This window comes from Lipotes vexillifer, unplaced genomic scaffold (assembly GCF_000442215.2).
Source record: "Lipotes vexillifer unplaced genomic scaffold, Lipotes_vexillifer_v1.1 scaffold387, whole genome shotgun sequence".
Taxonomy (NCBI): domain Eukaryota; kingdom Metazoa; phylum Chordata; class Mammalia; order Artiodactyla; family Lipotidae; genus Lipotes; species Lipotes vexillifer.
In genome coordinates, this window is record NW_006795399.1 from 3,902,199 (window position 1) to 3,917,946 (window position 15,748).

Below are 15,748 nucleotides of genomic sequence, written 5' to 3' on the forward strand. Positions count from 1 at the left end.
AAAAAAAAAAAAAAAAAAAAAAAAAAGAAAAATCACGAGACAGGGACTTCCCCGGTGGTCCAGTTGTTAAGATTCAGCGCTTCCACTGCAGGGAGCAAAGGTTCCATCCCTGGTCGGGGAACTAAGATCCCACATGCCTTGCAGCACGGAAAAAAAAAAAAAATCATGAGACAGAAGGGCCCAAACAATACCCTGTTGGACTACAGGACCCTTCTTGAGGCTACTACACCTTCCCCTCCGTCACCTCCTGAGACAAATACCAGCTTTTCTTTGTAACAACAGCTGAGGAAAGTGCCAGGAAGTACAGGTTGAGGGAGTCCAAATTTCATCCCCAGACCTTTTTTCATCAGCTAGAAATGGTGCTGGGAGAGACCCTTCCCTTCCTGAGGCTACCCCACTGCAGCATAGCCTCGCAGCACGGCCTCTGCCTCGGGGCACCTGCTGTACTCACCCGTGTGGCTACGCTTGTGCACCATGAGCACGTTGGGTCCGATGCAGACCATGCCACAGACGTCACATTTGAGCTTGCCATTGGGCAGCCGGATGCCACCGGGGGAGTGAGGCTCTGGCCCGCTTCCATCACAGTAGCCCAGGGGCTCCGACAACGAGTCTTCCACGATCACACTGTCGTCCTTTTCCAGGAGCCTCTCATCCGGCCCGAGCAGTCTGCTCGACTCCTCATCGCTGTACATCTCCACCTTGATGGAGTTGGCTGGAGGGTGGGAGGGTGTTTAGGATAGAGACAGGCAAAGGGGGGAAACTGCTCGTGGGCCAGAAAGGCCCTCCTAAAGTCGGAAAGGCTGTCTCCAAGCCCTAAGACATTGAGGCTTTAAAAGAAGCCAATCCGGAACTTCCCTGGTGGCGCAGTGGTTAAGAATCCGCCTGCCGGTGCAGGGGACACGGATTCGAGCCCTGGTCCGGGAATATCCCACATGCCACGGAGCAACTAAGCCTGTGCGCCACAACTACTGAGCCTGTGCTCTAGAGCCCAGCAGCCACAACTACTGAGCCCGCGTGCCTAGACCCAATGCTCTGCAACAAGAGAAGCCACCACTATGAGAAGCCCCCGCTCGCTGCAACTAGAGAAAGCCCGTGTGCAGCAATGAAGACCCAACACAGCCAAAAATAAATAAATAAAATAAAATAAAATAAAATAAGCCAATTCGGGACTTCCCTGGTGGTGCAGTGGTTAAGAATCCGCCTGCCAGTGCAGGGGACACGGATTCGAGCCCCGGTCCGGGAAGATCCCACATGCCACGGAGCAACTAAGCCCGTGCGCCACAACCAGTGAAGCCCTTGCGCCTAGAGCCCGTGCTCCGCAACAAGAGAAGCCACCACAGTGAGAAGCCTGCGCACCGCAGTGAAGAGTGGCCCCTGCTCACCACAACTAGAGAAAGCCTGCATGCAGCAACAAAGACCCAACGCAGCCAAAAATAAATAAATAAATAAATAAATTTAAGAAAAAAGAAAGAAAGAAGCCAATCCCCTAAGTATCCTGGGTGGTGATATGGGGTCCTGCTGGGACCTGAAACAACCTTTTCCTCCTATTCCAACCACCAGGAAAATAGGTTTCAAGAGAAAAAAAGTTGGGGTACATGGGATGTCTTCAGTTACTGGGGAGAGGAGGAGGCTAAGGGGAGCTTTCTTCTCCACTCTCTTGTCATTAGGAAAGATGTCTGGCTTGGCCCTGGGCAGGAAGCCAGCAAGTAACAGTGGCGGGAAAATGGTCCTAGGAAGACCAAGACGGCGGGCTAAAGAAAGAGCAAAGCTGGAAGACAGAAATGGTTCACACTATCCTCCCACCCCATAGGACCAAACACCTCTCCTCGCCTCCGTAAAAATCTGGAGAGGGGGATGGAGAAGGGAGGAGCCATTGAGGAGAGAGCTTTGGCTCTAGCTCTGACCTACATTCCTGGCGATTCCAACCATTTAGAGAATGTCACAGATCCAGGGCCAGCTGAGGAGGGGCGGTCGTGGGGACCCTGTCTGGCAGGAGAATGGGGGGTGGTAATGGGGGGATCCTTCTCATCTCTATTTCCTAACTCCAGCTCACGACCATTTCTATCTACTCATTTCTCCAGCTCCAGAATTCCTCTTTGGAGCCTTTACCTTAATCCCACCCGTGCCTCTTTTAATTCCACCCTAGTCACTAGACTAGGCAGTGACCGTTCACTCTCCTCTCCGAAGTCAGGGAAACCCCAGACTGAGCTCCTGAGTCCTGTTAGAGACTCTGAGCCGGAAACCAGAGGAGGGCAGCGATGGGGAAATGGCTGCCATGGAAGGCGAACTGAGGGCACCTAACGCCAGGGAGGGCAGGAGGCTGCACTTACCACTGAGTGAGCGGCTCGGAGAAGAGTGCTGGCTGTTGGGGCTGCTCACTGAGGGCCCCACTGGGGCCCCGAGGAATTCCTTCTCCAGAGATGAGTCCCCGCTACCTTGGAGGAGAGAACAAGAGGGGAGGTGAAGTTGCAGCGCGAGCCATTTACTGTCCTTTGCCTAATCTCTTCAAAGTTCAGTTAAGTTTCACAAACATTTATCTCGTAGCCATGTACAAGGCAGTGTTGTATGCCTGGCACCATACCTTGTGCCCTCGCCAGCCTGGGTGCCCGGTGCTGACTTCCACGAGCTCAGTGGCTGCGCCTTGCCCACCCTACCTTCATCTAGGCCTGAGGGGAAGAGCATCATTGCCTGACGTCCACAGGAAGCAGGGCTGGGGCTGGGCGGGCCGGGATGGAGAGGAAAATGGGGCCTCAGGAGGGAGGTGGTTCAGGACAGACGTTCTTCCCTACTGTTCCTCTCCGGAGCCCCTGACACCAGGTTCGGGATCTGCAGCAAGGGCAGCTGAAATTGTCCCTGAATCTAATGATAATGATAATAATCATAATAATAGTAGCTAACATTTTAGTTAAAATTTTTTTCTTTTATTTTATGGCCACACCGCACGGCATGTGGGATCTTGATTCCCTGACCAGGGAGTGAACCCACGCCCCCTGCATTGGAAGTGCGGAGTCTTAACCACAGAACCGCCAGGGAATTCATAATAGCAGCTAACATTAATTGAGTACTTACTACATGCCAGAAATTGTTCTATGCACTTTAAATGAATCATCTCATTTAATCTTCACAACAACTCTGTGAAGTAGGTGCCAATATTATCTTAATTTTACAGATGAGGAAACTGAACACAAAAAAGGCTCTGTTACTTGTGTAAGGTCAAGTAGTGGTGGAACCCCAATCTGATCACAAACAGTAAGTACCCATGCCTTAACCAACACCTGTATAGCTAATTGGGAGTCACTGTTTCAGTAGGGAAGAGCTGGGCCCATTCGACTTTCTAAAATCAGCAAAAATGTGGCCACTCTAGAAAGCCTCCATCTGATATGATTCCAATCACATCTTTACTACTTGATGTTCCCTTGACAATGAAATAATCAGTTTATTCTCAATATATTCATTTTAACTTGTTCACAAATTGCTTAGTAAAAATGCTTTTTAAGAGTGTCATATATGTTTTTAAAAATCAGATAACACACCTGAAGATACGAATCATATCTTTAAAAAAAAATCCCTCCTCCCCACAATCTTCTGCACAAATATACAGGTGAAATAAAACACATGTAGCATGTAGATAAACACACACAGACACGGACACATACCATATACGTAGGTACACATAAAGAGAACATACCTACTGGGAGAAACATAGTCATAGCCTTCAACATTATCTGCTAACATGAACATGCATAGATGTGTGCACACAGGCCTAAATATGGAAGACAGACAGAGAGAGAGAGAGAGAGACAAACCCTAAAATTCATCCCTAAAGTCCACCTATTAGTATTTTACCCAATTTCCCAGCTATGCACATACTTACTTTCACAAAATAAAGATTCCATTATAAAATGGTTGGAGTCTTGGGCCTGAGGCAAGAAATCCGGAACACACCCTCCTGAGGGATCCCTCTCCAGCTTTGGTCAGTGGGAAGAAAACAACCACTCAGGACTTTGGGACCATTTCCCATTCATATCCTCTACTAAAAGTCCCATTTCCCCCACTCTATCCCATCAAAGCCTGAGGAAATTTGTTCACTACCTATCGAAGAAGCCTTATGGCTTGAAACTGAGGTTCCCCAGCTGGGGCTCTTTGGATGAGCCATGGTTATCTAAAACAAGTTGCCCTATATCAGGACCACACACATATCGTGAAGTGAGCATCTCAGAGTTGTGGGTTGAGACTTGTAGACTCAGACCCAGTTTTAAAATATGTCCTTTCAACTAAGAGTAGTACTTGCTAAGGTTAGAAGGGCTGAAAGGTTATCTTCTCATTCCTTTTCAAATGTTAGTGCTGACTTGTCCTAAATCACTGGATGTTAGTAATGGGGGAAGAACAGGGCTCTGGGCCCTGGCGCTGAGTCCTTGACCCTAAAAGGATGAGAGAGCTTGCTGGAAATCCATTGCTGGTCCCAGCCTACCAGGCTGAGGCTGCCTCTTGGGGCCTGGGGCTTGATATATGGAGAAAATATCCTTAAAGGGATATCTAGGGACACTAAGGGAAAAACACCCTTTGTGGCTCTCCCTCTTAAGGCCTGGGAACAGGAGGAAGAGCAGTTACCTCCAGAGTCACACCAGTAGTTCAACGGGCTCTTTGATGCCGTTGCCTTCCCTAGGATAAAGGTAAGAGGCAAAACAGGCTCAAGTCTACTTTTATGGGGCTAATACATAAAATAAATCCATTTCAGGGGTCAGAAAGCCTTTTGGGGCTCCAGGGATTTTGAGTTTTAGCTGGAAGGTGAAGAGAACTAGAGTCAGATTTAGGAAGTTCAGCAGTTCCTCTCTCAGCCCCAGAAACCCCAGTGAGGGAATTTCAAATGCCTGGGACTCCCAAGAAATCCCAGACTGTCAAAGCCAAGAATTAGGGCTGCTCTCAGGTCTCAGAGAAATTTTCTTGGTCAAAGTCATCACAGATTGGCTGAACCTCCAGAGGGCAAAGCCAAATCATGAGGTTCACATCAGAGGAACCAGGAGGTGGGCAAAGGGCATAAAAGCAGGAGGAAGAGAAAGGAACCAGAGCAACGTCCCACCAGCTAAATGTGTTTCCCACGTTGAGGGGGTGCAGCCCTCCGCTCCTGCTGCCCTTCCTCCATCCCTTCAAAGAGTGGCCACCTAGGGAAGAGCCGTGAGGTTCGAGAGCCTCCACACTTCTCTGCAAGGGACCTCATCCTAACCGCCTTCCTCTTCTTGACCATGGGTTCCAGGGGGCAGGATGCTAGACTGCTAGCAGGGAAGAGTGGGGTCAGGAGCAAAGAAAGACGCCCATCCCCAGCTCTATTGTGGGAAGGAGGCTGAAGTCCCTCGGATCTCAGTTCCAGGCTGAGGCATCTGCTGCCAGGGCTTCTCTTTACCTCGATTCTTTCTATTGCCCATTCCCACCCCAGCCCGTCTCGGCATTGGCATTTCACCCCAGGCAGCTCTACATCTGTCCCCAAGGCCTAATCAAGATGTCACCACAAGCTCCCACTGTCCAAGTCGCAGCCTTCGCTTAGCAACACCAAACACCATTTCCCATCCTCCGCAAGTGTAAGGAGGAACGCCCCCTCCCCTTCTACACACACAGCCCCCGTCCTCTCCCTCTCCTCAGGCTTGGGAGCTGTTACTGAATTGGCTCCCTAGCCCCAGCGCCCCCCTTCCCCCCTCCACTAGCCACCTTCTGCCTGAACTTACATTATCCTTCCCTTGCCGGTGAGACCCTGGGGTGCAAACGCGGCCGCCGCCTTGGAAACGGCGAGGGAGTGCGGGTGGTGTGTGCATGTCTGCGTCTCGGTGGCAGGCAGGGGTGAGCCCAGCCACTCACCTTCCAGGAAGCGTGGATTCCTGGAAGTGAGGGGAACCGCCGTCATTTCGCAGGCAGCGGCAGCGGCACGGTGAGCAGGGGCCCACGGCTGCAGCCAGCAAGAGCTCAGCCCAGGGTGTGTGTGTGAGCGTGTGTCTGTGTGTGTGTGTGTGTGTGTGTGTGTGTGAGAGGGAGAGAGAGAGAGAGAGGGAGGGAGAGAGAGAAGCAGCACAGCTTGGATGTGCCTGGGGAGGGGGCTGGAGAGAATGTGTATGTGGTGACGGGGGCTAGGCTACAGCATCCCTTTCTCAAGCCAGTGAAGGGCTGGGGTTGGGGAGTCCACAGGGAGGGAGGCAGATGCCGTTGCCCTCGTGCCCAGCAGACAAAGAGGAACTGCACAACAAATGCCTGAGAGAGACAAGAGTGTGTGCAAGAGAGAGAGAGATGGATGGGCCCACAGGGTTGGGGGAGAAAGGGGGGCCCCCAGGGAAGGCCCAATCCTCTGCCAGCTGGGGAAGCCAAGGCCTCAGAGGTCATGGGGCCCAGGACAGCGGGCAGCTTCAAGGCTCTCAGATCGGCAGAGAGCCCCTCCCCCACCGAACTCAGGCTCTCGTATCCCTCCTCTCCTTCCTCCTCCAGGAGGGAGGTCGCTCTCCAGATCTGGGGACTGACAGCCTCCCCCTTCCCAGCAGCTAGAGGGCCCTGCACAGTCTGATCTCAGGCTCGTGTTGCTCTGTGGCCCTGAGCCCTTTCAGATTCCAGGCAAAGTACTGGTATAGTCTCCCCACCTCCCCTCCCCTCCTGTGCCCCTGGGGCCCCAGCAGCCGACAGCCCTGGCTGAATCCGCCCTCTATCAAGACAAGGCCTCTGCTCCCTTCCCTTCCAGAGGAGCTGCTCACTGACGTGCTGACCTACTTTGGAAGACTAGATTTTCTGATTCCAAGAATTTGGGGGTGGGAGGGGCCATGAAACTTTGGGCTGTCTACCCCTGGATCCCTTTCTGCCAAGGTTCCCTTAAACATTTCAGTCCCAGAAAACTTGGGACAAGCACTGCTCAGTCAGTTAATTGCATGAGCTGCGTTTGAGCAACTCAGTTTCCCTTGAAAGATAGGGAATGGGGGTGGGGAGAGCACCTGTGTGGTAAATTAATGGATTCCTCCTTTCTTCCCTCTCTTCCCCAGGAGGGAATGACCTGCACCTTTAGAAAGAGACAGGGGAAGAAAAGGTGGATTTTCTGAAATAGGTTCTGTGTGGTGGGAAAACTTCTTCGAAGAACAGGAGAGATACACCCCCTTCATCAACTGGCCAGGCACGTGAAGGCCCCCAGGTGTGGAGGCGGAAGAGCTGTGATGACTGTGAGGGGGCCGCCACACACTTTAGGAGGGGTGTGCACTGCAGCCTTTCCCACTGCTTCCACATCAGTCCGGGAGAGAAGGGTCAACGAGGGGCACTCAGGCACCCCTCCCGTGAACTGTCTCAGCCACGCCCAGTCCTGCAGGGGCTGCTTTTCAGTGCTTATGTTAACCCTGCCTTGATTTTCCCCTGTCCCTCTCTGAGGTACAATAGCTGCTGACATCCAGAATTCTCAAAACACAGATGAGGGGTTTCTGGCCTCCACTTTCATTCAAAAACCATCCTGTGCAGAGGACTCTTCTTATGTAGGAAGGGCCACCCTGCTGAAAGCAGGGAAAAGCTTGGTTTCATAGCACAGTGAAGCCAACACCTTCAGAAGTTTTCCTCTAATATCCAACATTCTCCAGAGACAGGACTGAAAAGAGCTCCATGGGATTTCCCCAGCCGGCTTCCTAGCTTCTCATTTGCCTGCCTTAGGGCAGGAACTTCTCCATCTGAGTGTTTCCCAGCACCAGTGCAGGGTCCTGAGAACAGGTGTTCCTCAATAGTGGTTTTCTGAATAGGCTTAACTGAGCAGGAGGTAGGAGGATTGGCTGGTTCCTCAGAAAGGCCATGACTTTAGTTCCAATAAAGTCTCTTTCAACTAAGTCAGTCCACTTGATCCCTGTTACTCTGTCCAGCATGTAACAGGTATCAAATGCCTGTACCCATTCCAACGCCTTCCCTCCTTAAATGAGAAAGGGGTCAGAGTCAACTTCTTACCTTGACATTATGCAGGTGTTGTCAATGACTCTCATATGTGTGTCTGACCCATCTTGCTATCTCCCTTAGCGCATGCCCATAATTCCTCCATTGGTCCCACTTTAAGGTAAAAAAATAAACTATAGGTCATTTCTACAATGGTGCCTGGATTACTGACGGGGATATGCATCACCTCAAAACCCAATTCTGGCTCCCTTACCTCTTACAATCATTTCCTGCCCTAACATTCTAATGGTCCAAAAAATGATTCCTTCCATCGTAGAGACAAACTCTGTCTTAGGCCCTTTCCTACACCCTCAGAGAGAGAGCCGGATGAAGTTCCTCATTTCTTTTCATCTTGTGAAACTCTAAGAGGATCCTGATTACTTTCATATCCCTAAAAGCCACCCATACTACAAGCAGTGATCTCTTCTGCCTCAGTAAGAGTATCTGGCAGGTATAAAAAGCTACGACGGGGCTTCCCTGGTGGCGCAGTGCTTGAGAGTCCGCCTGCCGATGCAGGAGACGCGGGTTCGTGCCCCGTTTCGGGAAGATCCCACATGCCGCGGAGCGGCTGGGCCCATGAGCCATGGCCACTGAGCCTGCGCGTCCGGAGCCTGTGCTCCACAAATGGGAGAGGCCACAACAGTGAGAGGCCCGCATAACGCAAGGAAAAAAAAAAAAAAAAAAAAAAAAGCTACGACGTTATGATCACCGAAAGGATTGGGGGAGAAGTGGGCTCTCTACCTCTCCTTCACAGGTGTAAGCTCTTGGCCCACTGGCTGAATTCAGACCATAGATAAATTTGGCTTCTTGCCCCATGGAACACTTTTTAAAATATGGTGTTATTATTTTTAAATGGAGACATTTCATATAAAATCCTGATTTCTGATTTCTTTTGAAAAGCTAGAAGTTTTGGCCATACTGGATACACATTCCCACATGGCAATGCCTGTTGGACCCTGCAGAGCTGCTGCTCCTTGAGGTAGGACATGTGCTCTCCAGTCCATGACAGTCCCCATCATTCTCTTCTGCTCATTATCCAAAGCCAGTTCACTCTTTTACATACACACCTGGCCCCTGCAGGCCTCTGAGGTTTGAAACCTGGCTCTGCTCTCTAGCTGGCTGGGACAGGATGTTGTGTTGTGTTTAGCTGGTGACCTCAAAGCATAGAAGAAGGAATCTTATCTTCCTTCTGTCTCTTTGTTTCAAATCAGTCCTCTCTCTAATAGTCTCCACTCATACTCCTCTCCTATTTCCTTCTCCTACTCCTATCCTCCAAGATGTCTGGGGAGAGAATCACTTTATAGGGAATGGAAAATGATCAAAATAAATGCACACTACCAAGAGTGAGTGACAGCTCTGTGACCAGGGCACTCAGAGGTCCTGTGCTAGGCTGCAGGCTCTCCACTCTCCTCCACAGGGGAGCATCTGCTCCCAGCCCCTTACAAACAATGCACAAGAGGGCGTACCAGACATATAGGAGCGGCCATTGCTGTCTTCTATGTCCATCTTAGAGAGATTCTGTTGGAAGAGAAAACAGCTACTATTAGAAGCCAGATCTGGAAAGGGAGTAGGTTTCTCTCTAACATTCTGGAGTTAGCAAGAACCCTAAAGGATCACTTAAGTGTGCTCTGACCCTATCCTAAAGAAGCAAAACCTCATACTTTGTCCTGGAGAGAAAGACGATGTACCCTGACTTACAAACCCCAGGGTCTCCTCCAACCCCCAACTTCTGCAGCCTTCCCCAGTCTCTCAGGTGGAAACACTGTCTTATTCTACACTGGTCCCTGATTGTGTTGTTTGGAGAGTAGACCCTCTCCCTGTAAGTGGAGCTGATGGTGTAGGAAAGGAGACAGTTTACAGCTCAGCTCTCAAGAGGCAAAGAAACAACCCCATAGAGGCTCTAAACCTTGTTAAGAATGGGGTAGCAACAGGAGGAAGAAGCTAGATTCAGTCATTCAAGGGATACTTTTTTGGGTGGAAGGAGGGAGGGGGACAGGAAAGTAGAAGATAGAGGAGAGCAGCCCACCTCAAGTTCAGAGAGGAATCCTCTACTGAAGGTGTAATAGTCAAATTAAACCTTTAAGTGTTTTCCCCCTTCTTGTCAATTACTTTGCTATGTTTATTTTTTTAAAAGGGGAGTTGGGGTGGGAACCTGAATTTAAAATGCAGGTTAGTCTATTTGAGGGAAGGCAAACAGTAATTGGCAGTAGAGTATTAAACAATCAAGAACTGAGGATAATTAAAAGTGATAATTTGTTGCAATGAATTATCTCAGGAGCCTGTGGGAGGAGAAAAAAACATTCTATTTGGTAGAAATTTACATACATCCAAAATTGATTTCACCAGTCATCTTATGAAAAATAAATACCCCAGGGGCAGATTTGGGGGAGCCAGAGTGGGGCGGGGGGAACAGCCTGAGCTGCCACCCGGATTCTTGGTCTATTTGAAGGATCTCACTGAGGCAGATGGGTGGAAATCTGGTTTGCTGGTAATACTATATTGATAGAGCTGGGGATGGGGGCTCTGGAGGGCACACAGGGGAAAAGTGTCTATCACCCTGTCTCCCTCTCACCACACTCCAAGTCATTCTTGTCTAGTGCTGAGAGACATCATACTCTAAAAAGTCTCATGAGAAAGCCTGACACACGGGCTCTCCTTCACTTCGCAAAGCAGCTCTCCCTAGATTTCATTAGAGAGATTTCTAGTCTCACCTAGGACGCCTGGGTGTGGAAGAAATAATTCTCCAAGTTTATTTTCAACTCCTCTTTTCTTGACATCCTCCCCGGGATGGACTGAGCTTTGGGACCAGACTGCTAGACCAAGCCACAGTAAGACGCAGTTCCTTGAAGGTTCCCTTAGGGGCAATGATGAGAAGAGCCCAAGTCCACAGTGGTTAGTGAACTCATACCCTCTGGAACTAGCCATAGAATTTGTGGTGGTCAGAGATGGAAATATGAGGGAACGCGGTCTGGTACTCATGGGGCCCCTTTCATTTCTTAATCATTAGCTCCATAATTGCCCTTTGGGATTTTGCAGAGCTCAAGATGCCACACGTGACTCCCCCCCCACCCCCCACAACCCAATGCAGGAGAAGCAAGAGTGAGTAGGTTTTTCCCCATTTTCTGCTTGGAGAAACTGAGGTTCAGAGCAGCTAAGTGACTTGTCTCAGGGCTCATAGTGAGCCTGGAACAAGGAAAAGAACCCAAGTCTCCTGCCCCTCTGAGGTGTGCTTCCTTTCAAAAGCCAGGGTACTCAAGGCCTTCATGGATCTTCTTGCTTTTTCCTGGTTCTAACATCTTTTCCTTTGGTGTGATCCCCGTGGGAGTGGGGTCTGTTACTTAAAAAGTAAGAGCAGGGACTTCCCTGGTGGCACAGTGGTTAAGAATCCACCTGCCAATGCAGGGGACAAGGGTTTGATCCCTGGTCTGGGAAGATCCCACATGCCGTGGAGCGACTAAGCCTGTGCGCCACAACTACTGAGCCTGCGCTCTAGAACCCGCGAGCCACAACTACTGAGCCCGTGTGCCCCAACTACTGAAGCCCATGCACCTAGAGCCCGTGCTCCACAACAAGAGAAGCTGCCACGATGAGAAGCCCACACACCACAACGAAGAGTAGCCCCCGGTCACTGCAACTAGAGAAAGCCTGCACGCAGCAACGAAGACCCAACGCAGCCAAAAATAAATAAATAAGTAAATGTATTTATTAAAAAAAAAAAAGTAAGAACAAATTGAGCAGGCTCTGTGGGGAGAAATATCCTAATGCGATTGTGTGTGTGTGTGTGTGTGTGCGCACGCGCGCGCGCATGTGTGTGTATGAACGGGGAGCTAGACAAGCACTAGGTGAGCAGAACAGTTGAAGCACAGCATTCAGCTATGCTGAGTACTGGCTCAGGAAGTGCATCTCATTCTTGGACACCTGCCCAAATGGCCCCAAAACAATTTCCAGAAGGGTCTGAAGGAGTTGTTTTCTGAGTTGGACTTTGTTCCTAGAAGTAAACTGAGCTCTTCTGTTTCTTAATTTTTCTTAACAGGTGCTCCATGACACATCTTGGGCAAAATCAGTCTTTAGCTGTCTCCAACTGGTCTAAATGCCAAGTTGGTAGCTCTGGGAGTGACTGGACTGAGATTCTGCTGTTCCCAATCCTGGTATTCTGAGAGCCAGGAGCACATCAGGAGATGTACTCCACTGTTTGCTCAAGTCTTCAGGCAGCATATCCCTCTCCACCTTCCCACTCCCTGCCCCTCAAAGAACCTTTTCCCCTGCCTGGCCTGCCAGGCAGATCTTAGTGTCTCCTTAGAGGAACTGGGTCAAATTAGGCAGTGCCAACTGGAGACGCACCACAGCGGGAGGAGGCATAAAGAGGAAGAAGTTAGTGACACAAGACAGGTTTTGGTTCAAAGATCTCAAAAGGAAACTGGCTTTAGAGCAACACAGACACCATTCAGGGATGGATGTAGGCACATATGTAATGTAAATTCAGTTCAGTGAGCTGAATACAAAGCAACTAGAAACAGCCAGCCTCCCAATTCAACAGGAAGTATTTTTATGAGGAGGGAGGAAAGGTTGGTCATTGTAACCTGAGACAAAGACTTTCTTCCCTGTTCTTTTGAATGCACCTGGCACCATAATAAGAATCCTCCATGGCCCTGGCTTTCTTCCATCAACATGATACCGCATTTAAACAGGAATGGGCAGGAATGGGTAGGAATGGGTATCCCTTCCAGACAGATTTCCCACCACACTTCCTGAGAAGCAGCAGGTGAGACCAATCCAAGGTCTGACTTCCAAGGTCAGGCATCAGCTACCACCCTCATCTCCCCTTCTCCACAAAAATGTTCCCACAGCTCTAATTTTGGTGAAAAAAATATCAGAAAGTCAAGTTTTCTCTATGTAGTGGCTCTGAAAGCCTGAAAGAATATGGACATCACAAGTAATTAAAGCTCTTCAAATCCTCCAAAGAATCCTGTTTGATCCAGTGAAACTCCAAAATTGGAATTTAAAACACACTCCAGGGCCTCCCTGGTGGCGCAGTGGTTGGGAGTCCGCCTGCCGATGCAGGGGACACGGGTTCGCGCCCTGGTCTGGGAGGATCCCGCATGCCGCGGAGCGGCTGGGCCCGTGGGCCATGGCTGCTGGGCCTGTGCGTCCGGAGCCTGTGCTCCGCGGCGGGAGGGGCCGCAACAGTGAGAGGCCCGCGTACCGCAAAACAAAACAAAACAAAACAAAAAAAACACACTCCATGTGGCTTAGTGGGTGGAAAGGTAGTGAGGAGGATGTTGTTGGGAAAGAGGGTGAAAGTGGAGAGAGGGGCAAGGATCCATGCCATCCTTTTGGTTGCAATAGGGAGGAGGGGAAATTTTTTTCTCTGGTCTCTCTTAGGATCTGGGATCTGAGGTGGAGCCCAGTGATTTAAAAAAAATTTTTTTACTGGGGTATAGTTGATTTACAATGTTGTGTTAGTTTCAGGTGTACAGCAAAGTGAATCTGTTATACATATACCCACCCTTTTTTAGATTTTTTTGCCCATATAGGCCATTACAGAGTATTGAGTAGAGTTCCCTGTGCTATACAGTAGGTCCTTATTAGTAATCTATTTTATATATAGTGGTGTGTATGTGTCAATCCCAATCTTCCAATTTATCCCTCCCCTCCCTTACCCCCCTCCCCTGGTAACGATAAGTTTATTTCCTACATCTGTAACTCTGTTTCTGTTTTGTAGATAAGTCCATTTATAGCTTTTTTTAGATTCCACATATAAGCAATAATATATGATATTTGCCCAGTGATTATGAACAAGACAGATCTTCCGACCTGCCTGGGATTGAGCAGTGCAGGTACTAGAAGTGGACCAAACCCAAGCATCATCCTCTCCTGTCTGTGCCTTCCTGAACTGAATGAAATCTCAGCAAAAAACATGTTGGAATCACAAAGCTGGCTCTGCTCTCTATCAGGACTTTGAATAACTGGGGAGGGGGAAAGGGTAAAGGGTTGAGAGAAGAGGTGGAATTAGGTATTGTCTGCAACCTGACTACACGCCCCTTTCCAGGAACCAGACCTAAACATTGAGCAATTTGCAGCTCTGAAGTGATCTTTAGGGTCAACCTAGTGCCCTCTGAAGGAAACCCACCAACCTTTTCTCAGCTTATGTGTCTGTATTTACAGCAGAAAGATCTGACTCATTTTCACCAGGTTGTAGATAGTGACCTGTTTACTTATAACACAGATGAGGACAGCTCAGCTTTGTTATCCAAGTGCTTGGGGAGCAGTGTGGAGGGATGAATTCCCAGGTCACCCTAGGAATGGCCAGTCTCTAAAATAAGAAGGGGTAAGAGCTGGAAACACAACACCTGGGCAGTGGGAACATATCACCTCATTGTCTCCTTTTAGCTCTCAGTTGGATGCATCTTGTTCTTTGTGCTTCCCTGGCCTCCCCACGTAGACTGCGGAAGAGAGAGAAGGCTAAGGTTTATGGGTGGGAGGAGAAACAATCTCACCCCTCCCACGTCTCATTTCAGGACTAAGGAAAGGGCCAAACTAAACAGTTTAAGGCACCAGGTGTGATGCACATGAGATGATACTTTCTGGGGTTTTTGGGTGTACCCTTGAGTATATAAGCCCTGTGTTTATAGAAAGGCTCCACAAGGTCACTGCTGTTCAGCTGTACCTTTTGGCAGGGGTGGGTAAAGTAGAGCAGGGCAGTTCAATTTGAGTTTTATAATAATAGGTTTTGAAGCCAAAGATGCCCAAAACAGGGTTTACTATCTCAAGTGAAGTTTGAAATGACATGGAAGTCTCAATTAATTATTCTGATTGGGGTAGGGTGGCAAAAAGGTGGAAGAGACAGAAACAATTGCCTTTGGTGGCAGTCCTGGCCAGAAGTCCCTAATGCCCAAAAGAGCTCACTGTTGTTTGGGCCAGGAAGATGTTTTCAGGCTCCTCTGCTAACAACGAATCTTGCTCTGACAATCCAATTTAGTAAGCCTCTATTCATTTGGAGGGCCTGAGACAGGGGTGCTCCAGGACCTAGAGAATCTTGGAGCTAGAATGGAGTTGAGAGATGAGCTCCAATCTTTTGGTTTTTAACAGAAGAGTTAAACTAAGCCCAGAGTCACCTATCTGGTTAGCGATAGAAGTAGGACAAATAGAACTCAGGTTACGAGTCTGGGCTTCTTTCTACTACAGCACAAAATCAAATCTTGCATAGCAAGGTCTGGGGCTCCTCTGCTTGCCTTCTTTCTTGGGTGATGAAATGAACAGTTTTGGGGTCTCCTTCTTAGTGGCTTAAGTCCTTGAACTACAAACACAGGTCTATGGATGGGAAAAGAAATAATCCTCTCCCTCCCATGTCTGTTTTCAGAGATTATGGGCCTGAGGAAAAAGCCAACCTAGACTCTCACTAAATCTCTTTAATGTAGGAACAGGGCTCCTTGGCTCAAGGATTAGACCAGCATACATATTCCAGCAGAGTCTGCAAGGTCAGTGACCCTTGTGGGGGACCAGGCCATTCATATCAGCACTACCCTTTCTTAGGTGCTTTCCTCTGAAAGACCTTGAACCTGTCTCTCTGTTTCCAATAGAGTCCCCAACTCTTCTGAGAAAAGGAGGCAAATGAAAGAGCCTGGAATTCAGAGCTTTCTCCAGCAGGGTCAAGAGACCAACAAATGGAGTCCCTCTGCCTGTGGCATTGTCTATACCCACAGAGTTCCACACTCCTATTTGTTCCTACTGAGTGAAATGAGGCTAGAAATACCTGCCCTACAATAACTTTTTATTTTTCCTTGACTATTCTTTTTTTTTTTTTTTTTTTTTTTTGGTA

At 49.0% G+C, this 15,748-nt stretch overlaps 1 protein-coding gene across 2 annotated transcripts in view; it reads right to left on the reverse strand.

The window, feature by feature from the left end:
• The window catches only part of IKZF4 (IKAROS family zinc finger 4), an 11,514-nt gene extending 5,544 nt beyond the window's left edge, over positions 1-5,970 (reverse strand). Inside the window, exons 1-4 of one of the 2 annotated variants that reach the window (XM_007467742.1) lie at positions 5,721-5,807; positions 3,875-3,968; positions 2,331-2,435; positions 452-712 (exon numbers count right to left, since the gene is read on the reverse strand). In XM_007467742.1, coding sequence (XP_007467804.1) covers positions 452-712; positions 2,331-2,435; positions 3,875-3,968; positions 5,721-5,807 — 547 coding nt within the window. Of the gene's footprint in view, positions 1-451; positions 713-2,330; positions 2,436-3,874; positions 3,969-5,720; positions 5,808-5,850 lie in introns of those variants that run through there. The other variant, XM_007467743.1, reaches the window with a different exon arrangement.
• Between the last annotated feature and the right edge of the window lie 9,778 nt (positions 5,971-15,748).